This window comes from Leptopilina boulardi, unplaced genomic scaffold, assembly GCF_019393585.1.
Source record: "Leptopilina boulardi isolate dan_hultmark-lab unplaced genomic scaffold, ZJU_Lbou_2.1 LbouV2_316, whole genome shotgun sequence".
Taxonomy (NCBI): Eukaryota; Metazoa; Arthropoda; class Insecta; order Hymenoptera; family Figitidae; genus Leptopilina; species Leptopilina boulardi.
The window spans coordinates 4,122,713-4,149,613 of NW_026137881.1; the positions used below are offsets into that span (position 1 = coordinate 4,122,713).

The following is a 26,901-nucleotide window of genomic DNA, read 5'->3' on the forward strand; positions in this document are numbered from 1 at the left end:
AACAATATAAATTCTTCCTCGCAAATAACGAATAACTATTAATATTAATTATACATTAAGTGCATGAGTTTATTTAAAAACTTTGAAAAATGCGTTTCAAATCTTCATTTAAAATAAATTAGAAGCTCATAAGGTTTTTGTTATTATTATATTATTATTCATTATATTAGCTTAACAATTTTAACCTTTAAAAATAAATGTTGAGATATTAAATATTCCGTGAATATCCTAAGAATATCCCATGGACATCCTGAGGATATCCCATGGATATCCTGCGATATAATATCCAATAGATATTTTGTGGATGTCTTAGGGATATCCTGTGGATGTCCTGTTGATGTCCCACAGACCGGCGGTTTGGATATCCTAGGGATATCCCAAGATATCCTGGGGACCATTCTAGGATATCTATCATTGATATGGATATCCTATGGATATCCTTTTGTTATGAGGGTTTGATTATTTTTTTATGGGTCAGGAATATAGTAATTTATGTTAAGAAATTTTACTGTGGATTGATAATAATTTAATATTCTGCATATAATTCCCGTATTCATGAATAAAAATGTTTTTTAGAGTTATGAATAAAAAAAAAGTGAAAAACAGGGTATTTTGGTATATTTTTTATTTCAGGAAACTTTCATTCTTCAAATTTAATTTTAAAAATTGGAAAAAATCTGCAAAAGCAACTAGTCTACTTTTAAATTAAAATTTTTTTAATTTTCTACAAATTCAATTTTCAGGATAAAAATTACAATCTCAGCTCCTAATTGAAGCATATATCTAATAAAATGGATTGTTCTCTGATTTTGTAATGAATAATTAAGAGATATTTATTATTTAGAGAAATTGTCTTTTAAACCATTATGTTTTTCTTTCGATATGTGTGTAATTTCAGAAAATTTTGTTGTCAGTCAAAAAATATTATTTATCATCTTAAATATTGTGTGAAAATTTAATTTTTCAATTAAAATACATGAAGAGATATAAGGAACAAATTAAAATACTTCATTTATTTGTAAAAGCAATAAATGAGGAAAACTGTTTAAAAATTTATTTTAGTATATATTTTAGAAAAACAAAGATATAAAGGTATAGGAGTGGAAGGCTTTCGCTTTATGCACCAGTTATAAAGCGAAAGATTATATGAGAGTATATATATAAAGGAAACAGAAAACGCACTTTGAAATTACCTATTTTCTCTGATCTTGAAGCAACTGAAGAAAATGGAAACTAGATTGAGTATTAAATTTCTGTGTAATTGTTACATTTGTTGTAAGAAATTCAGAATCTCTGTTGCTCTCAAAATATATTTATATACAAATATGTCCTACTTAATTAAAATTTTTGAAAATTTTTCAGTTCGATTATCTAAAGTATTCAAAATAAATATAGAATTATTCTTGAGAAATTAATAAAATGAATTTAATTTCTAATAACATTAGTTATTTAAAGTAAAATATTTATTAACTAATTAACTTTTTTTCATATAAGAGGCATTCTTTGTCAACGCGGACACCCCCCTCTCGCCCAAATTATTTTCATTTTAAATTCATGTTTAATGGCTTAAATTTTAGTTAAAGGAATATACTTTTGAAATCTGAGTGGCATATATCCAAAAACAAAATATAGGATCCAATATAAAGGTTATTCTTTAAATTTACCAATAAAAAGTTACTCTAATTCATTTTGAACAATCCAAAAAGTAATGTTTCAGGCCTTTTTAGCCCTCTGTATTTGGAAATATGCCACTCAGATTTCAAAAGTATATTCCTTTAATTAAAATTTAAGCCATTAAACAAGAATTTAAAATGAAAAGAATTTGGGCGAGAGGGGGGTGTCCGCGTTGACAAAGAATGCCTCATAAATATTTTTATTTTATGAATTTTATTTAATTTTGATGGAGATTCATTAATTGAAGAACCACCTTAAAAATTTATTGTCATTAAATATAACATCATAATATGGATTCTAAAGTTCTGTTAATATATTCATTACCAAATATATTTATATTATTATTGATTGGTAGTGAACATCCGATATTATTGCAAGCCCAAAGAGTGATTTCTAATTTCTTAGGAAGAGTCGAAACACTCATATTGTATGTTGGATGTTCTGAAATATCGTAAATCATTTGACCACACATTCCACTATTTTCAATATAAAGTATATATTTTACAGTGGTAGGACTATTCTCAGGTTTATTCCATTTCAATAAAATTGTATTAGTAGTATTGTCATATGAATAATCAAGTGATCCTGGGGGTTTATTAGGCTTCTCTGCAAATGAAAACATTTCATTAGGAAATAAAAAATTATATAAATAATAATTTATCTTCTTCAATACTATATACTATTTTACTAAAGATTCGTACCTGATGGATTTTCAGTAATGATTTCTTTGCTTATGAGAAAATGAACATCCTCGCCATCCGTAAACGCAATTAAAAATGTATAATTTTTTCCTGGTTTTAAATATGAGATTCGATGTACATAATTATCTGATTTATTAGGATAAAAATCGTCAACCAACTCAGCCTCTCTATTATTAGATGAGTCGATTATAAAAACGTCTATTTTCGCAGCGGTGGAAATATTCTCAGGTTTACTCCATTGAATATTGGCGGTTCTATCAGTGACATCAATGACTTTGATGAGTTTATCAAGAACAGTAAAATTTGATGTTTCGCTGAGATAAGAATCAATTTTTGAATCTATAATAGATTAATAAATTAATAATATGTTAATTGATAGACATTAAAAAAGAAACATATATTCGAATTGATTCGTACCTAAAGGGTGCTTAATTCTAATATCTTCACTAATGAATTCTCCAATAATATTTGGATTAAATTGAATATATAATGTAAAAATATATTTCATTCCTGGTATAAGATCATTTACTGTTATATTTGTATCATTAAACAAAAATGATGTTGAATTATCTTTATCAATAGGAATAGATCCATTTCGAAACTGAAGTTTTTTAGACACTGAATAATGTACATTTTTATAGGCACAAATTTCAGGCTTTTCCCAATGCAAAATAGCTGATGTTTCAGTGACATTAAACACTTCGAGATAATCAATAAGTTCACAACCATCTGTGAATTAAAACAACATTTTATGAATATCTCTAAATTTTTCCCTCGTGTCCAGAGTTAATGAATTATTTCAAGACTTTTTCCTGAACTTTTTCTTTCCGTGTATACTATTTTATACTAAAAATTCGTACCTGATGTAATATCAGTAATGATTTCTTTGCTTATGAGAAAATGAACATCCTCGTCATCCGTAAACGCAACTAAAAATATATAATTTTTTCCGGGTTTTAAATATGAGATTCGATGTACATAATTATCTGATTCATTAGGATAAAAATCGTCAACCAACTCAGCTTCTCTATTATTAGATGAGTCGATTATAAAAACGTCCATTTTTGCAGCGGTGGAAATATTCTCAGGTGTATTCCACTGAATATTGGCTGTTGTATCAGTGATATCAATAACTTTGATGAGTTTATCAAGATTTGATATTTCCTTGAGATAAGTATCAATTTTTGAATCTATAATAGAATAATATTGTATTGTTTCACTGTATGTTAATTGACAGACATTTAAAAAGAAACATATTTGAATTCTAAATGTTGATTCATACCTAAAGGATGTTTAATTCTGATATCTGAACTAAAGACTGCTCCAGTAGTATATGGAATAATTTGTAGATCTAATCTAAATTTATATTTCATTCCTGGTATAAGATCATTTACTGTTACATTTGTCTCATTAAACGTAGATGATGTTACATTATCATAATTATCATCAAAAGATCCATTTCGAAACTGACGTTCTTTAAACACTAAATATTGCACATTTTTGTAGTTACAAGTTTCTAGCTTTTCCCATTGTACAATAGCTGATGTTTCAGTGACATTAAATACTTTGACATTTTCTCTAAGTTTACAAGCATCTGTGAATTAAAATGTAAAGTTACAATAAAATTTGAAATTTAGAAAATACTCCTAGTTGTTAAATGTGTATTAAAATATTTTTGAATTAAATATACGAATTCACATTTTCAAATGATTTTTTTCTAAAAGTAATAAAAGTTATTATTATAACTAATTACTAATTGTTGAGATCCATACCCATTATTTCTGTGCTATTGAATTTAGAGCTAGACAGTAAATTACGTTGATTTTCAGGACATTGGAATTCAATTCTAAAATAAAACATGCCAATATCCATATATCCTTGAAATTTAAAAGTTGGACATTCATCAGAACTGTTAAATTCTTCACAAAAGAATGGTACTACAATTGAAAAATATATATGGTACATTAATACAGAAATAGGTAAAATGCAATGGACAAATTTAAGAAAAAGTATTTATATTATTTTTTCATAAATAATTAAATTTCACATTTTTAATTAATAAGAGTTAGATGTACTTTTATCTCACGAATCTATGGATATATCATAAACTCATTTTTTTAACAAAATTTCACTCACTTTCTTTAGATTTTTCTTCGATAATTTTGTTTTGTTGTAACATTATCAAACATATATCATACGATATTAAGCCATCACAAAGGGGCTTTTTCCATTTTAGACTGGAATTAAAAAATGGTTCTAATTGCACTTCGATCTCACTACTAGAATTAATGCAGGTATCTGTTAACAAAAATATGACAATAGAATAAAATACGATCACAGAAAAGAATTTATCAAAGTTGTTAATTAAGTTTAAAGTGAAAACAACTAATTACAATTAAAACCTTCTTACCTTCTAAAGAACTGTTGGCACTTGGAGGTGTTTGACAATTAATGTCAATGAATATTGACAGAATGGTGAAAATGGCCAAATGGAAACACAATGATCTAGTAGTTGCCATTTTGCTAACGTTTATGTTTTACGTTAGCAATCAATCGAATCAGATTAGATGTGATAGCCTAAATAATAAATTGTAACTCATCAATGTAGAAAAAATGATGCCATAGTTACAGTTACCATAGCAACCGTTTCCATGAAAACATTTTCCATATTAACCGCGTTACCATATTAATCGTTTCCATGACAACAGTTTCCATAGCAACCATTTCCATGAAAAACGTTACCATGACCGCTTTTCCTTTAGCAACCGTTGTTGAGAATATTTTTTCCTCAGCAACGATTGATAAGGATTTATTCAAGGGTTCAAAAATTTCCCAAGTATTAAATTTTATTTCAATCTAACAATTTTTGATTATTTAATTTATTATCGCATTCGTTCTTATAAATGAGACAAGTTGAGAAAAAATATATGCAAATAATAAGTTAATTTTTTTAGTTACCTTCTGCCCTATTCTTCATTAGACTTTAGTTTTACTTTAACGATAAATACAAATTTCAACCACTTATATATTTATAGTGCTGACATTAGGTCTATTGCGGCAATGTTTACTTGTGTTTTATCATTTTATTTAACATTTTTTTATCAAAACGCAAATATGTAGTTCAAAAAATATTCCTAAGCAATATTATATAAAAACAAATGTTTTAAAATTTATATTAAAATTAAATTCTATTCTTCTACTAATAGTCTTATTTGAATAATAAATATTTCTTCATAATCGTAATCTTTAATATACAATTTTTCAAATTATATTTACCAAAACTAGAATTGACATTTCGTCATTTGACAAACTTGTGGCACATTTACTTCGACCATTGGACATTTTAAATTGCTAAAACTAGAATAAAAATAAAAAATGGTTGGATGGGTTACATTTTGTCAAGAGTAAAAAGAAACGTCAAAATTTAAATAAGATAATAATTAATTTGTTTTAACTTAGAAAATATTCTGTAAGAAAAATATCAAAGTCCTAATGACGTCTAAAAGACGTAAATAAAAATAAAATTGAATTTACTTAAGTTTAAAAATTTAAGAATAAAAAAATAAACTATTTTTTTAAATATAAAAATAGCGATTAATTTTATAAAAACTAGTAAAATATGTATATATACATTATGTACATAACATATACACACGCACTAAGATATATGGATTAGTAAATAACAATTATATTTAATAATTTTTATTGTGTTCTCAACTGTGTAAACAGAAGGAGAAATTTTTATTTGACAGTTATTTATATGAAAATAAATATCACTGTAAAAAAAATTACTAAAATAGTACTAATTATAGGTATCAAAATGAAACCAAATGACAATTTAGTACCTAAAGTCGGTATTAAATTAATACCTTTCGTTTTACAGTGATAAATTAGTAAAAGTGACAAAAGAAATTAATTTTTCATGAATTATAATAATTTGCATTTAATTTTTTCATCCTCAAGAGGAAGCTTTGAATTGATGACAATTTTTGTTTTTTCAAAAATGTATTATGTTTAGAGTAAAAATCAATGATTAGGATGGAACAATTATTGCAGAAGTATAAATTATTTTATTATTTTTTTTTATTTAAATAATTGATGTTCCTAGGGCTAAAAAGACCTCCAAGGAACAATTACATGTTATACATATTCGAAGAATTACAACAATATAATAAAATTCCAAATGAAAACGTAATTAGTAATTACCGAGTAAAAATATTGAATATAAATTTGAAAATAAATTCGTAAATTGAATAAGAGAAAACAAAATAATATTAATAACGAAAAAGCAGTACTTTATCGCTAATAGCAAGAAAAACAATATAATTAAATTTTAAGCAAATAGAGAGAAATAAAAAATAAGTGAAAAAGTTACCAGTGCGTGATATTGAACATTTCGTTGTTATTTTTAAATAAGAAATCAAAAAATAATCTCTTAAAGGTATCCTGGCTAGGTGCATCTCCAATTTCTAATGCCAGTTTATTCCACAATCTAGCACCTCTAATAAAGAATGATTTTTGTAGTCGACAAGTTCGATGAGATTTTTAATACTGATTTTCTATCACAAAGTCTGTTATGAATTGAATCAAGAGGATTTCTGAACTTAAATATATCATTCAAATATAACGGACTTTTATTGTTAAAAATTGAATAAAATAGATTTCCCATGAAAAATTGTCTTCTAGTAGCTACATTCAAATAATTGCGACCTAATTCGATATTGAGAAATATGTTCATACTTAGGCAGATCATGTTCATGCAAAGAAACATTTAATAGAAAATTGCTTGGCTGTTTAAATGAAGTGAAACAATGTACATGTATAATTTAAAAAATTACAATTTATTTATTTATTTAAATATTGGTAAAAATTGATTATACCGATGAATTAATATTTGTGAAGAAGTGATTGCTCGATCCAACTCAAGCGAGAGCAGAAATGGTTCTGACAATTATGGCGAAGTGTCATGTCGTCGTAATCAAAGATTACATTGGTAGCTTGTGTACAGTGGTCAAAATGTGTTGGTAACATGGTGTTTAGTACAGGTATATTTTGTAGGTTTTTTGGACCCAGGTATAATTGCAAGTGGAGGGGTTAGGTTTTTAGTTTTATTAGTGTACTCTTATCTTCGAAATAATTTTAACAGACCTATCTTAACAATGAGATGATTAAAGTTATAAAATGCAAGATGTTCCAAAATAAATTTTTACAAATTTGGGATTATATCTTATGGCTCAATATAAAGTTTTACAATTGTTGCAGATGCTGATGTTTTTCTTGCGATAATATTTACAACTTTATTTTTTTTTTACCTTTAGAAAAAGATTAAGAATAAGCTATTCTAAATTTTGTTTTTACTTATTTTAACTCTCAACGGAACAGATTATAAACAAATCAAATACATGCATTTAAAGATCTTTCTAATTTTTTTGTTTAATTCATCACTTATATCATCATACACAAGGCAACAGTAATCAAAAAATGGTAGAATAAGTGATTTAACTAGTAATAATCGTGTAGATGTAGGAAGTGAATCTTTGCTTTTGTACAGTTGGTATAATACTATATTTGTTTTACGTGAAATTTCATAGACTTTATCTTTCCACGACAGTGATCGATTTATAATCAACCTTAAATCTTTAACTTATTCCTTGTATGTTTCTATTTCTAGCAAATCTTTCAAAGACGATAGTGATCCCGAAATATAGAATTTAAAGTCATCAGCATATTTATGGTATTTACAATATTTAAGATTATTGCCACGGTCAGCAATGAACATATTAAAAAGTAAAGATGAAATTGAGGCGCTTTGTGGGACACCACACCTCAACCTATCCCATTCTGATATTTCACCATTACCATCTACTATTCTTTGAGATCTATAGCTCTCAGATAAGACTCAAACCAGTTAGAGACCGACCTCGAAAATCTGAACGAATTAAGTTTACATATCAATAGGCAGTGATCAGTAGATGGAAATGCTTTAGAAAAATCAAAAAACACAACTATAGTAATAAATTTGGAATCCATTGCAAGCTTTACATCTGTTGTAAATTTTAATAAGGCGGAACATGTACTATGTTTTAAGCGGAAACCAGATTAAAATGGTTCAAATAAATTATTGTTATTTAAAAAAGTAGTCATTTATTGACATATACCAGTTTTTCCAAAGGCTTGGCTAGCGTACAAATGTTCGAAATCGGTCTAAAATCCGTAACACTTCTTGGATTTGTCACTTTCGGGATAGGTCGTATATTACTCATTTTCCAGATGTCAGGAAAAATCCCTATCTGGAGAGAGTAGTTATATATATATATATATATATATATATATATATATATATATATATATATATATATATATATATATATATATATATATATATATATATATATACATATATATATATATAAAAGCACTAGAAAGATGACTGGTAATGCCAGTTTAATCATTTTAATAGAGATATAATCGGGTCCAATTGCATTGGAATCAATGCTGGCTATAGCTTTGAGTAAGGATTCTGTAGAGATATCATCAAAGAAAAAGCAGTTATCATCAAACGTATCCGTATTAAGAGGAAAACGCGCAGAAGTGAAAAGAGGCACAGGAATAGGGGATTGATAAATTATACCTTTTCACTAAAAAAAATATTTGAGTTTATAAACATAGAAACATTTTCTTTAACTTTTATTATGTGAGTATTTTAAAATCTTAGATGAAGGGAAACTGGGACAATGATAGCAGTTTACGTTTTGGTGCTATATTTCAGAATGTTTAAGATATATATATATATATATATATATATATATATATATATATATATATATATATATATATATATATATGTTAAGAATAAAACATAATGAATTGTATTTCCAAAGTAAATAATTGTTTTCTACCAAGAGTTGTTTAGATAAAGGAGTGAAAACTCTTAAGAACATGTTTGTATCGAGTTCATAAATAAACTTGCTTCTTAAGTGGAAGAGATGAGGTGGGGGAGGGGGGGGTTTCCATTTAAAGAGATTCTGGTCTTCTGCTTAACTCTGTAAATCCAGTTCACGCGAAAGTTTTATTCAAATATTTGTACAAATAATCGTGATCTTGTAACGCGCGCGTAAAATAAATTAAAATAGTTACATCTTCATTTAAACGAAAATTAAAAATTGCTGATAAATTAATAATAATACATAATATTAAATTTTTAATATTTTTATAAAAAGAATTATTTTTATAAATCAAAGAACAGTCTAATTTTAAATTTAAAGTAAATAGAAAATAAAATGAAAATAATTTGATTAAGAAATATAAACTGATCTTATTGGATTTGACATATTAATCTATTGCTTTTTATATATATATATATATAGAGAGAGAGAGAAACTTTTATGTTACTACTTATATTGAAACTTTCCTTCGAGCAATGGTCAATAATTTATAAACGACTCGTTTTAGTAACTTGCAATAAAAATGTTACTATCAATAACACATTTTATAGTTATACGACAGAATATTACTAAGCTAGGAAAGAAAAGTTTCAATTTTTAAAGTATATTATGTTTCAAGTTTATTAACTTTCTATGTTACCAATATCGAGGGAAATTAAGTTATTAAAGAATTAAACTGAAATTTAGTAATTAAAAAAAGAATAATAATTATGAAAAAAATAATAATTTTAAGTGTCAAAATGTAATTTGATATATTTTGTTACAAAAAAAATTACTAGAGTGACATAAAGTTACTAGGATGACATATTGTTATTTAACACTATGTGATTGTCAGGTTGCTCAATGTTAATTTTGTCAAGAACTTTACTCTTGAAATATTAAATTGATTGATCTGAAATTTTGTGGATATATGTCTAAAATATGATAAGAAATGGCTGCGTTATTAAAATTGTAATATTTTCTTGAATTAATTATTATATATTATAATTTGGAAATTTTAAAAAAATTTCATGTTACATGTGACATAGCTTTTAAAATATTTTATGATAAATAATTTAACAAAAAATATTTCAGTTTTCCCATATAACAGCCATTCCTCGTCATATTTATTATAGACTCTTTCATAAAATCTCAGATCAATGCCTTCAATTTTTTAAGAGTATAAAGTTCTCGACAAAATTAACATTGTTAAGATAATAATCACATGCTGTTAAATGGAAATATTCATCCAGAAGTGTGATCAGGTAACTCCCATACTTCTTCTCACTTTGACTATACAAATTTTCATTTAAATTCATATTCTCATTCTCACTTTCACTCTCACTTGTTCTTGAATGACCTTGACTTGACCTTAGATAACCTTGAATTAACTTTAAATAACCTTGAACTAAACATAAAAAGTAATTGAATGTAATTGAATGTAATATTAAATTAGCATTAAATGTTCTTGAATTGATCTTGAAAAAAACTTGACATGACCCTCAAATGAGTTTGACTTGACCTTGACTGTCCTTAAAGAACCTTGACTTGCAATGAATGAATGAATGAATGAACCTTGAATTGACATTGAATTTCCTTGACTTGACCTTAAATAACTTTGACCTGACACTCAATGACCTTAAATGTTCTTGAATAACCTCGACGCAATTCTTAATGACATTGACTTGACATTGAATGTCCTCAACTTGACCTTGAATAACATCGACCAGATCCTCAATGACCTTGACTTTACCTTTACATTAAATGTCCTGGAATAAACTTGACCTGACCCTCAATAACCTTAACTTGACCTTGAATAACCTTGACGTGACCCTGAATGATATTGACTAGAACTTAAATGACCTTGAAGAACCTTGACTTGACATTAAATGTCTTTGAATTGACCTTGAATAATCTTGACCTGATCCTCAATGACTTTGACTTGACCTTAAATAACCTTGACTTGATATTTAATGTCCTTGACTTGACCATGAATAACGTCAACCTGACCCTTAATGACCTTGACTTGATCTTGAATAACCTCGACGTGACCCTCAATGATATTGACTTGAACTTAAATGACCTTGAAGAACCTTGACTTGACATTAAATGTCTTTGAATTGACCTTGAATAAACTTGACCTGACCGTCAATGACCTTGAATAACCTCAACCTGACCCTCAATGACCTTGAATGTCCTTGAATAACCTCGACGTGATCCTCAATGACATTGACTTGAACTTGAATGTTCTTGAAATGACCTTGAAGAACCTTGAATTGACATTGAACTTCCTTGACTTGACCTTGAATAACCTTGACCTGACCGTCAATGACCTTGACTTGACCTTGAATTACTTTGACTTGATGTATATACATGTGTTTATATTCATACCTTGACTTGACCTTGAAATCACGTTAAATCATCCAACATTCTTTCGAAGCTCATAATTTGGGAAAAAATTCGACACATTGGGAACTCAACACTTAGGGAGTTTCTACTGTATTTTAAATATAATAACTGTATATTTATTTATTTATTTATTACAATTATTATATGCCATCTTAATGTCCTGTATAATTTTTCCAAAATAATGGCAATGTGACTTATACACATATATGCTAAAGAATACATTATATTTAATTTACCAAAAAAAAAGTGTCGCAACTGCTTTATTGTCTTAAAATAGAACACAGAATATTAAAAATGTAATATTTTGCCTAAGAAAAAAAAAATTATTCAAAAAGTAACATTTTTTTTCCCCTAGTGTTTGTGTGTATGTATGTGTGTGTGTGTGTGTGTTTGTGGAACGGGAGAAGAAACAGCTGTGTAATAGAATTCGTACACAAAGAAGAAAATTGTAATCTTAAAGAATGTTATATTCACATAAGAGTCCTTAAGGTAGGACCTTATGCATTTAGGAGCTAGCTACCAATTTTTCAGAAAAACGTGGTCCACATTCTACGTAGAGTTAACGGTTCCGTTTACAGAAGAAACGAGTGCGACGTGCTAAAATACAGTATGCTGCACCTGCTTCGAAAAATTTTATAGTCTTCAAGGGAAAGAGAGAAAGAAAGAAAGAATGAGAGAAAGAGGGAGAGAGAGAGAGAGAGAGAGATGAAAAACAAGTTCAAATCTTATAAGAATATGAATACTCGTTTAACACTATACCATACATTTGAAACAGGTTTATATTGTTTGTGAACATTTAAATAAAAAAATATACAATTGTTAGAGTTTGTAAAATTTGTAACACAAAATTTATGATATTCTATACAACAAAAGACATTTTATTCAAGTTATATGGTACTGTTTCATTTCCTTAGAAATATAAACTTTGTTGTGCACGGAAGACATAAAATATAAATTTATAGTTTGCATTTTCTAAAAATTTTTAATGTTAAGAATTTTATAACAATAAGTGTTTATGCTATCGTATAATATTTCGTTTCTTATCGCTTTATGTATAGCATATTCAGTGTCTCGGAATATAAGATTTTCAGTAGAAATAAATAACCATGTGGTCCGACTAGAAGCATTGGATTCAGATAGAAAGGTGGCTGACCATCCATTTATTGAAACTACTGCCAGGTTTCTTCGGAATATCGATGTCGAGGAAATGCAGCAAACACATTTTCATCTTTTGTTCATGGAATTGAAAAAAATATATGTTTTTTATTTAAAAATTCAGTAATTTTTTAAATATTTTAAAAGTATTAATAATATTTTTAATTATAGAAAATGAAGAAGAGAAATAAAATTAAAAAAGAAATTGAAGAAATAAAGTATATTTGATGATGATAGAAAATATTGAATAAACTTTAAACTATTGTATAGCCAATATGTCGACACATGTATAAATATAAAAGGAAACTTTTAAAGAGTCACTTTTTTTTAACTAACATTAAAGTTTATTACGAGCTTTTTGTAAAAGTTTTTACTAAAAGCCAGCATCTTCTTAAAATTTTCATGATAATTTAAAACAAAGTAAGTAAGTTATAAAAGAGAGTCAAAAGAAAGTTTCAATCTTAGTATAATATTGTTCTTCATCGAACGATGAATTTCACTAATGTTTATAGTGGACATCATAAAAGAAGCAGTATTGCGATACTAAGAAGAAGCTGATATTTTATTATAACATAAAATGCATGTCAACTTTTATGCTTTCGCATTTAGTGGCGCACAAATTTAATTAAGATTTTACAAAAAGAGATTTAAAAAAGCGATTTGATATGCAAAAACAATTAAGACTTAAAAAAAAGTATTATAATTTATTTTAATCTAAATATTATTAATAAAATTTGTTATCAGATTACAATCAAGTTGGTACAACACTATTTTATTGCGTGTTTGCATTCTATTGATTTTATAGCTTTTGTCTTTATTATAATTAACATTTCAAATCTTATCAAAATTTAGTTTTGAAACAAATAATTATAAACAATAGTAAATAATTGCGTTAGTTTTTGAAAAAAAAAAGTAACGAAACATTTATTCAACCATCTCATGAAGAGGTAAATATTAAAGAGGATATAACAGACTTTTAGCTACACGGAGGTTAAATTGCTGTCTGCAATGGCAAAGCTAAAATAAACCTCCAGAATCATGAAAAGTTTCAGCGGATGTAATTCAACAAACGCTAAATCTGATTCAATAATAAATTTCTACAATAAGCGTCGGATGTTATATTTCAATACGGAAAAGAGCTTTTGATTTTAAAAAAATCAACCAATTTGCCTTCTAAAAGGTGACGAAGAAAAACTATATACAAACATCTCATGTTTAGGCTTATGTCAGAAATAACAAGAATATGCTAGTATTCACGTCTATTTAATATTAATTGTTATTTTCCCCTTATTATGTAATTTTTTAATTTATTTTTAAAATTGAATTTAATAGTGAGGATGGTAATTTTGTTTTTGAATTTTAATATTGTAGTTAAGATGGTAAATTGGTGTCTCCTCCCTAATAACACAAGATATCTTGGGATATATTGATAATATCCCGCAGATATCCTAGGGATGTCCTATGGATATCAAAAGGATCTCTTAAGGATATCCAAAAAATCGGCGGTTTGGATATTCTTTGGATATCCCATGGATATCTGAGGATATCCACATGATATCTTCTGGATATCTCTATAGACTTTCATAAATGTCCTCCAGATATCCCATAGATATCGTCAGGATATCCCACAGATATTTTCAGGATATTCACAGTATATATTCTGTATGTCAAGAAAATATTCTCAGGATACTGTTTTTAAAGTCATTATGAGACTACGAGTGAGAATATTCTGTGAATTAAATTTTATATAAATAAAATAAAATGCAACTTGTTTTTCGACAAAGTTGTTTAATTTGAAAAATTATTAACTAATTTTTTTCTCATTCGTGATTCATTCCTTTATTCATATGCTTAATATTGTCAGAAAATAAATTGGCTTTAAACCATATAAATTCTTCCCCGCAAATAACGAATAACTATTAATATTAATTATACATTTAGTGCATGAGTTTATTTAAAAACTTTAAAAAATGTGTTTCAAATCTTCATTTAAAATAAATTAGAAGCTCATAAGATTTTTGTTTTCATTATATTATTGTTCTGTTATGTCATATTTTAAATAAATATTATTTTTAACTAATCTGAACTTATAATTGTTCCCTATTCTAATTTACTCAATTTAACTTAGTTAAATTGACTAAGTTGGGAAGAGGTTTATTAAATGAATGATTTAATATAATATAAAAATTATTTATTTTAAAAAATCTGAAATGTTCTTAACAATTTGTGTTATACAATCAAATAAATCCTTGTTTTAATATTTGGTATGGTTACCTTTAGAATGTTATATTGGGAGGTCTTCAATTAGCACCTGTTGTATTGACCTCCTAAGATTGGATCTTCTTGGTCGTTAAGATTTTTATTACCGCACGTAACCACTGAGAAATATGATAATTTTGGAAACTGTATCTAACACTTGCTATGACGAACTCCGTGTGTTTAATTTAGGACTGCCTTTGAAGTGAAAGGTCTCCCTTTATATAGGTATATTTTCCAATGTATTCTTCGCGGCGGTACCAGCTCGCCTCTTTGGGTTAGATTCAAGATCGGTACCTCACATATATGAAAAGTATTTATTGCTTTTCTTCTATGTGTTGGTGACTCCGTATGTTGATTTCCTTATTTTAATAACACAAAATGTCAAGAACACTGCATCCTAAAGAAACATTATAATTTTTATATATTGACATATTTTAACATTAATTATGATGACTAACATTATTATTTTATTATACATTTAATATTTATAAACAATTAATTTACTCTCAAATATTCGTTTTATTTACAAATATTTGTTTATTTAAAAACAATTATTTATTTACAAATGTATTTAAAAAAAATTAATTTTACATAAATAAATATAAAAAAATGGTACGATGACGTGACAATTCATTATATTAGCTTAACAATTTTAACCTTTAAAAATATATGTTGAGATATTAAATATCCCGTGAATATCCTTAGAATATCCCACGGACATCCTGAGGATATCCCATGGATATCCTGCGATATAACATCCAATAGATATTTTGTGGATGTCTTAGGGATATCCTGTGGATATTCTATGGATGTCCTGTTGATGTACCACAGACCGGCGGTTTGGATATCCTATGGATATCCCAAGATATCCTGGGGACCATTCTAGGATATCGACCATTGATATGGATATCCTAGGGATATCCTTTTGTTATGAGGGCTATTAAGTATTTCATTAACCTAATCATATCCGATAAGGTAGAAATTTAATTGACCAACAGTCAAATTTTTATGTACGAAACTCGTACAAATATTGAATTTAATATTTAAAATCAATATCCTTGTTTGAAGTAAAATTCTATATTGTACGCTTATGCTTCTTAATTACCTTCGAACTTTTTAACGTCCTGGAAAGTAATCCTAAATGATTTAAGAAAAATGGGCGTTGACGAGACATTAATAGGTCTAATAAGATTTCATTTCTCTGAGAGAACAGTAGATTTTGAAGAAGAAGATGAAAAACTGACAAAGCTGATAAGTAGCAAAGTTGCAGAGAGTTGTTTTTGGCCCCATTATGGAATCTCCATAACTACGAAGTGCTGAGATTAAAATTCTTCAAAGACATCAAAATTATTGACTTTGCCAACGATTTTGCTGTAACAATGATTTATTTACATGTACATACACATTTTATACAATTATACTTAAATTAAATAATAAAAAAATAGTGGTGTCAATAAAAATTAAGCAATGACACTTTAAATATATATCAGTGGTGGCAAAAATAAGATTAAGCAAATCAAAAATGCACTTAAAGAAATACTATAAAAATCAATATCATTGAGGTAGTCATTAGCCTCTTTGGATAATCTAACCATAACAGAGTTGTCTCTGTAGTTTGTACTATGTAATTACTACCTGAGTAGAGTCGGATTTCCTCTATAGATCTAAAAGGAAATGCAAAATTCAGCATATAGATAAAATCGAAAGACAGTTTATAATGTCATTAATTATATCGAACAAAAAAAGTAAAGTATAGAAAATAAAATACTACTACTTAGTAATGGAATGCCCAAAATCTGTTTGAGATCAATCATTAATTATTTCTGATAGGATAATCAAATTAACGAAACAAATTTATAGAAACAAACAAAAAGCAGAGATAGTATACCTTTAATTAAAAAATTATTAATGAAACTCGTGAAATTTTTTCTGTTTTCGTGTTGCATCACGTTATTATTTGTTCAATAAATTTTCAAATTCTATTAATCAAAGGAAAGTAAATAATTTTATGATCTTGTACAAACAAATAAAATTCGTAATGAAATTTTTACCTTCATAATAATTAATTATCTGTGATAATTTTCATCAATAATTTCAATTAACGATTTAAATTAATAAATCCTTTATCTGGTAGAATGTGTTGCTTTATTACTACGACTTTTCAAAATTATTTGATTGATTTCAACGATAAACTTTCTTTTTTAATATAAAATCTAGTGTCGTTTAATTAAATTATAAAATCTAGACTTCAACAAGTAAATCCGCGTATTTAAATCAACGCTAGTAATATACAAAATATTAGCTAGGTAGTAATAAACAATTTAGATGTGAATATAAATGTGTATCAAATTGAAATTTACATATATTACTCGTATTACTTAAAATGGAATCATATGTAGAGAGAGAGAGAGAGAGAGAGAAAGAGAGAGAACAATTTCAAAAGAGGATGCCTACTTTTAGCCACAATAACGTCATTGCCTAGATGTAAAATAACGTGGTGGTACGTAAGGTGTAATTATCTCGACTCGTCTACTCGTTTCTGGACATTTCTCTGCTTTTTGCCAACAGTAAACCTGACTAAAACCACAATACCTACATATATGCATAAATCTATTTTGTACATTCTCACTCTCGGTGGACATTTTTACAATTTCGAGCTTCTCTCATCCCTTGTGCAGCAACAATATTTACATCTTTTTTCTCCTCAGACCCCAAATTCACATTATCTTTTACAAATGCCAACAAAGAAAACAAAAGTGTATACACATATTTCTGTACAGAGAGAGAGAGAGAGAGAGAGAGAGAGAGAGAGAGAGAGAGAGAGAGAAATAATCTGTTATTGTTTCAAATTTTCATGTGTCAGCATATTCTTTTCTGGTAAATTATACTGATATTTCTGCGACAATTTACATATAAATATTTGTCCTTTTTAACAATATATTTAGAATAAATTTTTTTTTTTTTTTGAAGAAAAATTACGGTCAATTTTATTTTTAAACAATTACACAAGCCTGCAAAATAAAAAATTTGCGTTGTCAGAGATCGGGAAGTTATTTCCCGTAGTATTTGGCAGTTTTTAAAAATTTCTACCGGGTAAATCCGACGTGCTTGAGACTTGTCATAGGAGTCAAATTAAAGCTTGAACCCTGTATTTTACGACGATATAGCGATATTGACAACAACAAAATAAATATTAGCTGTCAAAAAATGATTTTTTTTAAGTTGTCAAGCATAAAAATTGACTCACACTGTTCGTAAATACAATTGTTTTAAAAAATACTTGGATTTGCTTGGAATTAGTCACTTGGGGGATTTCGGTGTCGCTGATTACGGATATGATGTCAGATTTTAAAAATTCCAAATTGCTGATCCAATATGTCGGATTAAATGGATTTTTAAAAAAGTTGTCCGCCATATTGAATTTTGAAAATCTGTAGTGGGATTACGAATAGCGCTAGTTACTATGTAGCGCTTTTCGCTGTTTAGAGTTAAAAAAAAACTTACATATTTTTATAGTGAAATTTGTTCTAAATGATGTCCAAAATAAAATAGCGTTGACAGTTTCTTCAAAACTTAAACTGCAAGATCGTAATTCCAATGAGAATATAAACATAACCCCACTGGATAAGACCTTTGACATAGAATTCATGTCAATTTCCTAAAATATTTTATCGACGTAGCAAACCAATACTACACGAAGGTGGAAACAATTCTCTAATTTCATGTTTATCAACTGTTACATTACAATAAAATAATTTACAAAAAATTATTTGATTAAACATTTTATTATTTGAATAAATTTAATTTGAATCCATAATATTTAACTTCATATTTTCCGCTTCAAAAAGTACTCATAATATAATTTCTATCTTTGAATTTTACCAGCGAAACAATTGTGCTAACTTAAATCTGTGAAACTGATACAATTTTTTTTAAGTCATCCAGTAACTAAATTTTTTTTTTTTAAGTGAATATAGCTTCAAATCGCTACGTAGCTCTTTTCTCTAGATCTGATTTTTTCGCACCCAATGTTTCTAAATTTTTTAGTGCTGCACAAACTTTGCTGCGGGAGAGATTCTGAACACAATTTTTCAGAGTCCAACGGATTCATGATTAGTGTATTCCAGGGTTCTTGACAGTATTTTTTTGAGCACTCTTCAATACGCGATTCAAATTTAGAGTCATGAGTAAGTTGATGAATTCGAGCAGGTGCAGATATCTGTTTTGAAGAATTTGTTATTGTTGCCTAGTTGCACTCCTAATTATGCGGTGAGACTGAAAACGGGCTGTTTATCAATTTCCTTTTCGATTCTGGAAAGATCGCTGTCTTGAATTTCAAAAATTTACAGTATGGATAATTCTCGACATCCAAGGCAGTGTCTCTTCCGTCTTGCTCATATGTCGCAATCAGACTACTTACATATGAGTTGGAACTGGTTCGGTAGTTTAAAGCGCTATTTTGAGATGTGCAACATAAACTGATCTATGGACTCTAGCCAATTTAGAGAATTTAATTGCTAGTAGGGATCTGATCCTTCGTGACTTTAAAGACTTTTTGCCTGGAAGGGATCATTGGGCTCGCGTAAGTTCACAATGTTTGGAGATCTGGCCCCACTTAATGTTGCAAACGTTTGCACAGCTGTACCTTTGCTCTCGCTCGAAATTAAATATCAATAGAACTTTTTCTCAAATTAGGCTTATAAATGTTCACAGAAATTTAATTACAATAAATAAAGTTGAGTTTCAGTTACCAAAGGGAGAATTGTGCATATTTTGTGATGAACAAAAAGAAGACATTCATCACTTTTTAATAGACTGTCCGCATTTTCATAACCTTAGATTTTACTTTTTTCTCCTCAACTCCTAGAGTTCTCAGTCCCTAAATCCTTTTGGTTATTTATTTATTTGGAGACAAGCCAATTTTTCTCCAAAACATTTTGTAAATTTTTCTAGTTCCTTTTGTTTAAATTTATAATTCTTTTCTTTTTACTATATTTTATTATACTTTAAACTCTATAATTTATACAATTCTAAAAAAAAAATCTCCCCTTAAAATTTATATTTTCACATATAATAAATATTTGTGAAATATAAATTTTTATGATTGACTTGCTTTATATATGTTTCTCTTTCTTTTTTCAAGGCAGAATATATATGTCAATTTTATGACGAGCAAATAAAATTTAAGCTAACAAGAAATTTCCTTGAGACAAGTGATAAATGTTTCTAGAAACTTGTATGAGAGTAAAATTTTTGTCATTCATTTATTAAATTATCATCTCTCGACGGAAATATTTCATGTTCCAGATTTGAGATTGCTAAGCTTATCGTATTATTACTTAAAAGTATTTCTCGTATAGTCTAGAAAAATTGCCCTAATTAGCCGTCCATTAAAGATATAGTTATCCTAAGAAAAAAAAATGCATAATTTTTCACAGACACATTTCTATATATCTTGTGTAAAATTTTACTGTAGGTGTGTAAAAAAAAAAATATTAAAAATTTTCTTAGAATAAAATGTTCAATATCCCAAAAAACGTTAATCTATCCTTCTTGTTAAAATCGATTTATTGGCTAACAAAAAAAGATAATTAAAAAAGCTTATAATTTAAAAACTCAAAATTATTATAATTAAAAATTGATATTTTTTTTGAGTCAAAAATAATTTTGTTTTTAAAGTTTAACATTTTCTGTATAAAAAAAAATACATTTTTTCTCCTCTTTTAAAGAGGATATAATTTTAACAAAAAAAAAAAAAAGAAAAACAAAATTACATTCTTCGCAAAATTATAAAGTAAATAAATTTAAATATTCAACTTAACTTTAGGTAGAAACTACGTTGAACGCCAACTAACTTAATTGTAATTATGTATATGAGATGTTGATCTTTTCTCGCTTGTGCATAAAAAACAAAAAGCAAGAGATGTACAAGAAAAAAATTCTTAAAAAAAAATAGTTACTCTCTACTTTTAGCCTAATTACTAATTCCAAGTTGTTTTGGATTTATTTCGAGTGTAAAGTTATTTTCATCTCTCTCTCTCTCCCTCTCTGAAAATGTGTAATAATTAAAATTTAAAATCACCACAAACTGAGAACGACATATTAATGTACAGAGAGAGGACGAAACCACACAAATTATGTTTGTAATTAATAAATATGATTTGTTATTTCAATCTCTGTTAACGAAATAAACAATAATTCCCGATGAAGAGTTTATCAATAGATAATCAAATATTTATTTTAAATACATAAAATTAAATTATTTCTGTTTTATGAAATGTGTGAGCAACTGTAATTTTATAATAATAATATTCTGATAAATATTCATGATAAAATATGAAATAAATTCTATATCATTTTTGCTATTTCATCTTAATCACTTCCAATTAAAATTATTAAATTTTTAATTGCTTTTGTAATTAGTATGTCCAAAAAAACACAAAAAGTGGACGATTGGCATTATAAAATTTAATGGAATCGATGAAAAACTGAATGTAATAACACCTCAATTATTTTTATTTTACAAAATGAATCATATTATATTTCACTGTAGTATTAGATTTCAAAAAAAAAAAAAAAAATTCTATTAAAAAATTTTGCCAATTATTATTTTCTCGTAATATTTATCAACGACTAACACAGTTGCAAGTGTATTTGTTACATTAGGTTAAATGTCAGGAAACAATTGCTAATTGTTTAACACTCACCATATATTTGAATACGCATAATTGATCGAGTTCTCTTCATCACTAACCGCATTCAACGAGTATAAGAGCGTGTCATGATTACTCTCTCGACAGATCAATCAATCGGTTCATTCATTTACTTTTCTCGTTATTTCCCCGTTTAACTAAAGTCTCTTAATTAATTGAGTAAATTTGGTTTTCTCAACTGAATACTTTATAATTTAAAAAAAAAAATCACACATTTTTTCCGAAACAAAAGTATATATAATTTTCTATTCTGTAATATGTTTCATGTGCTCCATATTTTATAAAACAATGAAGTTATTATTATAAAAATCTGACTTCATTAAAACTGTTTTTTTCTCTATTCATAACATTTATATAATAAATTATTTTTAGATATATATAGATTATATGACAAATCTCTAACAGACATAAAAAGAGATTTAGCATCATGAAATTCTCATAAATCCTCATATATATATATATATATATATTGTGTGATAATTCCCCTTCTAGTGTACGTAGAAATATTTCAATTAATGTCACAATCAGTTTTTATCTTGTCAGTAAATTTCACCCAAGTTTTAATTATGCAGAGACATTTTAAATTCTAGGTTCTTTCTTCATTTACGTTAATGAAATGTCACACTATACTTCTTGCATACACATGAGATACGAATATAGTTAGTGAGTATAATTTTAGTTGAATAAATTCACAAAAAAATACTTTTATATGGAGCACAATGAGGCATAAAATGTGTTTGTATGAAAAAATAATATAAAAATATTTTGGGTATTTTCCCCGACATTTTTTTTTTTTTTTAAATTAATATTGTGTCAGGAATGCAGAATTATTTAAATTGGGTTATAACTAAAATCAAAAAATTTATTTGATGATGATTTGTCATTAAGAATAACAATGAAGATCAATAAAGTGTAAAATTAAAAATTTGGTATTAAAATTTTTGGATAGCGATACCAGTTAATGATTTATAAAAATTTAAGGCCTGGTTGGATTTACTAAGGTATTCACACTGACAAACTCCAAGAAAAAATAAAATTCCTGATTTTTTCAAATTTTATTTCTTTGAGTCATAAATTAAAATTGTTACGAGTTACAACACACTATAAAAATCCAGTCTGCGGATGAAGCAGATAAAAAGAAAGAGGATCAAAAACATCCGTTTCCACTGGACATGTACTTCTAACTGAATTGAATGACAAAATAAGAATTCGTAATTGCTCTTTATTGTTAATAAATAAAGATAGCGGTTTTTTAAACATTAAAATTAGTAATAATTCAATGTAATGTTCCAATATTCATTTAAATAAGAAATTAATTTTGACAATTATTTGGAACTATAGAAATTAAGACAAAACATATCTTAACGTTTTGAGATCGGTACCAATTCTCTCATCAGAATTTATTTGATCTTAAAAGTTACAGAAGTGTAAGAAATTAAATTAAAATTTTTAAAAGTTGAAATAAGAATGAGAACATACCAATCAATTCCAATCATACAATAAATTTTAATTGAGTAAACAATTGTGAAAATTAAAATGATTAAAATTAGCATAATTTTAATGATTCTAAATAATTGTAATAATTTTTTAGAGTGAGGATTTTCCCTTACGGAATGTTTAATAAAATGTTGAGAAAATTTCGATCCTTGGAAGGAATAAAATAACATAAAAATGTATGTTATTAGTGTTGTTTATTGTCACAAAACAAGAGAAACGACGTTTTGATGACTTGGTTCGTCATCATCTACAGGTTAAATCAATAGTTAGTTGAACCATTACATCTTAGAGTTAGAAAATTTTATTTTGCTCAGACTCGATTTTTTCTCAACCTTTTAATTATAATTATTCATTATAAGCATTACAGATATTAAGAAACACCGACATATTGATTGCACAATCTATAACGATCATTATCAGTTAATTGATACATTGCGAACTGATGAACGATATGCGTCTACTAAAGTTTATGTAAATTACCTTGAGGCAAAATGATAATGAGACTACTAAACTCCTGTGTGCTTTCTCTCCCCATCACCCCCCCCCCCTCTCTCTCTATCTCTTTCTACTGGATATTAAATGTAGACCACAAAAATTAAATCTTTATTCAAATTTTAAAACGAGTTTTTTATTTACTTAATACTAATAAAGATGTATTAATTCCCCTTGTTGATCGTTATAATTTAAATTTTTATTTTAAATTCATTTAAAAAAAATATAATGAAAATGATGATATTAATTAAAATAATTAATGTATTTTGATGAATATATTAATAAAAATCACAAATATTATATGATATCTCGATTGCAATCGAATAAAAAATAAAATCTATATTAGTCAATAAAGTTTCATACTGTAAATCTGCATACTATAATGAACAATGGTTGTCGATTGTAACGAATTGGCTTTTTGTAAAAACACAAAAGTTGACGCATAAATTATAAAAAAAAAAAACCACGATGACAAAATGAACAGATAGATAATCTGACGAAGTCAAACAAATATATCAAAAAACCATATCAAATTCTGACAGCATCTATGAAAGTGGATTTACTAACGCTGTTGATTCAATTACTATATTTGTTGAATGATTATACCTTTACACAATTGACAGTCAAATGGCGAGTGACATTTTTATTTTCAAAACTGGAAATTGTACAAAACGTGACACTAAAAAAGTGACACAAAATATATAAAGTCATTCTAAATTTCACGTTTTCTTTAATTTCAACGTTCTCCTTTGAAAATTCTTGTTAAGGTTTTCAAATGGGAAATGCAGTTTATATGTCATAAGCAGTCTTTTAATTTTATTTAAAAACAACAAACAATTAATAAAGAATTTACTTTTATAAGCTAGTTAAAAAATCTACTATTAAAGAAAATTAATAATTACATCACGGAAAAGAAGATGCAAGAATAAAACATCAGTGATACATTGAAATTAGATTTTAATAATATTAATTATTCCAATTGAGAAGGGATCCGAAATGATTTGTTGAAAATAAAAACACAAATTTAAAAGTTTATTTAATCACCAAAGAGTATATTTATCCGTTGAGGGAGATGAAAAAAGTTAGTATTAATTGAATACGCGTCCTACACGGAACTTGGAATAATAAGTAAGAAGGAGTGATGACAGAAATTGTCATCTAACCGAATTGGCGAAGAAATTATCAGCGCCTCATTTATATTATCTTCTATTATATTAAGTTAACAAATTTCCAAAAGCGACACCGACATCGTGACCTCGACACCGTCCTTGGAAAATTTATTTTCACTTATTTTCAAATAAATCAAAATACTTTGCCATATATGCTTTTAGAAAATCTTACATACTTTTTTTTGTAACATGTTTTTTCAATTTTAACCCAAAAAAGGGTTATTTTGCATTTTTTTTACGAATTTTTGGAAATATACCTTTAAAATCTCTTTATAAAAGTTTACTTTAGATAATAAAAATAAAAACAGATATTTTAAAAGGTTTTTCTATTTATTATGAACATTTTTCTAAAAAATTTGCAAAATCTCCATGTGTTTGTTGGGCAATTTACAGCAATATAATATAATATAAAAAAAATATATTATAATATAATATAATTAATATTGTTGTTATAATTATAATAAATTAAAACATTTAATATTTAACAATTGTGATTTCATCCTTCAATGATACTGATCAAAATTAAGATAAATTTTATACAATATTAATTTAAAACATAAATTATATATATAATATACATAAACTACAATAAGTAAACAACAATAAGTACAACTATAACCGAGCGAGAGTCAGCGAGCGAGGAATACATCGCTAGTATAAATAATAAGTTAAATGTAAACATCAAGAAAACTTAAATTGTTATTTTTCATAAGGGGCATAAATTTTTCGTATAAACAATTTAAATCTTTTGAATTCGGTAGTGAAAAAATTGAAGTTGTTAATCAAAATGAATATTTAAGAGTTCTTTTCTCTAGATCTTGGTTTTTCGCACCCAATGTTTTCAAATTTTTTAGTGCTGCCAACTCTGCTGCGGGAGAGATTATGCACGGAGAGAAATTAACAGTGATGGCGACTGTCGCGCCATTTCTGGTGACTATACCGTTTAGTAGACTTTCGACGAACTAATTTAACAGTGGGATTTACTAAACAGCTGTTTTTTAGCTGTGACATATTAACTGTAGAGTAGTACCAACTGTTAAAATTGTCAAAAAGTTAAAAAGGCCGCCTTTGTTGTGAATATGCTAAACATAACCTACTCTACGTGATTTAAATTTAATGTTTCTTGTAAAAATAAATAATAAAGTAAATGTAAAGTTTAAATAAACTATCAATAATTTCTAAAAATTTAATTTAATTTGTGAAATTGGAATTATATTGTGGAAATAAGTAAATTTGAACATTATAATTACACTTTTTTCTAATTATAATTAAAAAAAATGTTAATATAAATAAAACTAATATTTTATTAGATAAAGGAAGTTTAATAATGTATTTTAATTAATTAAATAAATAATTTGAAACAATTTAATTAAGAATATAAACTTATAAAATATATATGTATATTGTTTTTCATGGATAATAAAAAATAGTTATTTGATAACATTTTTTGAAGTCTTAAGATCTAAATTGAATATTATAGAAATCAAAATTTAAAGATTTTTAATAATAATTAATTAATTATTATTATATCAATTAATATGAACATTAATAATATTATATTAATTAATTATTATTATCTTTTAAATATAATCAACTCACTTGTGTCAAACTGTTACAAAAATATAAGTGTCCGCCATTTTCATAACATAAAAACTGGTAAGAAGTGGTGAGACTGAGCAGTCGCATTTAATCAACGGGTAGTGTTGGCAAAAGAACCGTTTAGTAAATTCAACTACAAGGAACTAAACGCTGTTTAGTAACAGCGAATGCCAGTAAAGTTATCCGAACAATATTTTTGTCTACACTGAGAGAAGAAAAGCACGGAATCTGAAATGGAGAAGTTCAGCATCTGTACACCAAGTTGAGCGCATCAGCAGCGCCACTGTGTCATAGATGCCGTACTAAAATG

At 26.8% G+C, this 26,901-nt stretch overlaps 2 protein-coding genes and 1 long non-coding RNA gene across 4 annotated transcripts in view; 1 reads left to right on the forward strand and 2 right to left on the reverse strand.

Annotated features, from left to right (window-relative positions):
• LOC127283920 (neurotrimin-like) overlaps positions 1-26,901 on the forward strand; it is a 164,332-nt gene that overhangs the window by 98,855 nt on the left and 38,576 nt on the right. The gene's annotated exons all lie outside the window — the stretch shown is intronic.
• LOC127283919 (uncharacterized) lies at positions 1,916-5,417 on the reverse strand. The gene is made up of 9 exons (XM_051309042.1): positions 5,334-5,417; positions 4,786-4,952; positions 4,512-4,673; positions 4,148-4,312; positions 3,658-3,969; positions 3,236-3,565; positions 2,793-3,104; positions 2,376-2,714; positions 1,916-2,280 (listed from the first exon to the last, which is right to left on the reverse strand). The coding sequence occupies exons 2-9, from the start codon at positions 4,892-4,894 to the stop codon at positions 1,958-1,960; spliced, it is 2,052 nt and encodes a 683-aa protein (XP_051164999.1). The 5' UTR covers positions 4,895-4,952; positions 5,334-5,417; the 3' UTR covers positions 1,916-1,957.
• LOC127283928 (uncharacterized) lies at positions 12,565-15,276 on the reverse strand. The gene is made up of 2 exons (XR_007843408.1): positions 15,137-15,276; positions 12,565-12,935 (listed from the first exon to the last, which is right to left on the reverse strand). It is a non-coding gene; the product is annotated as an uncharacterized LOC127283928 (long non-coding RNA).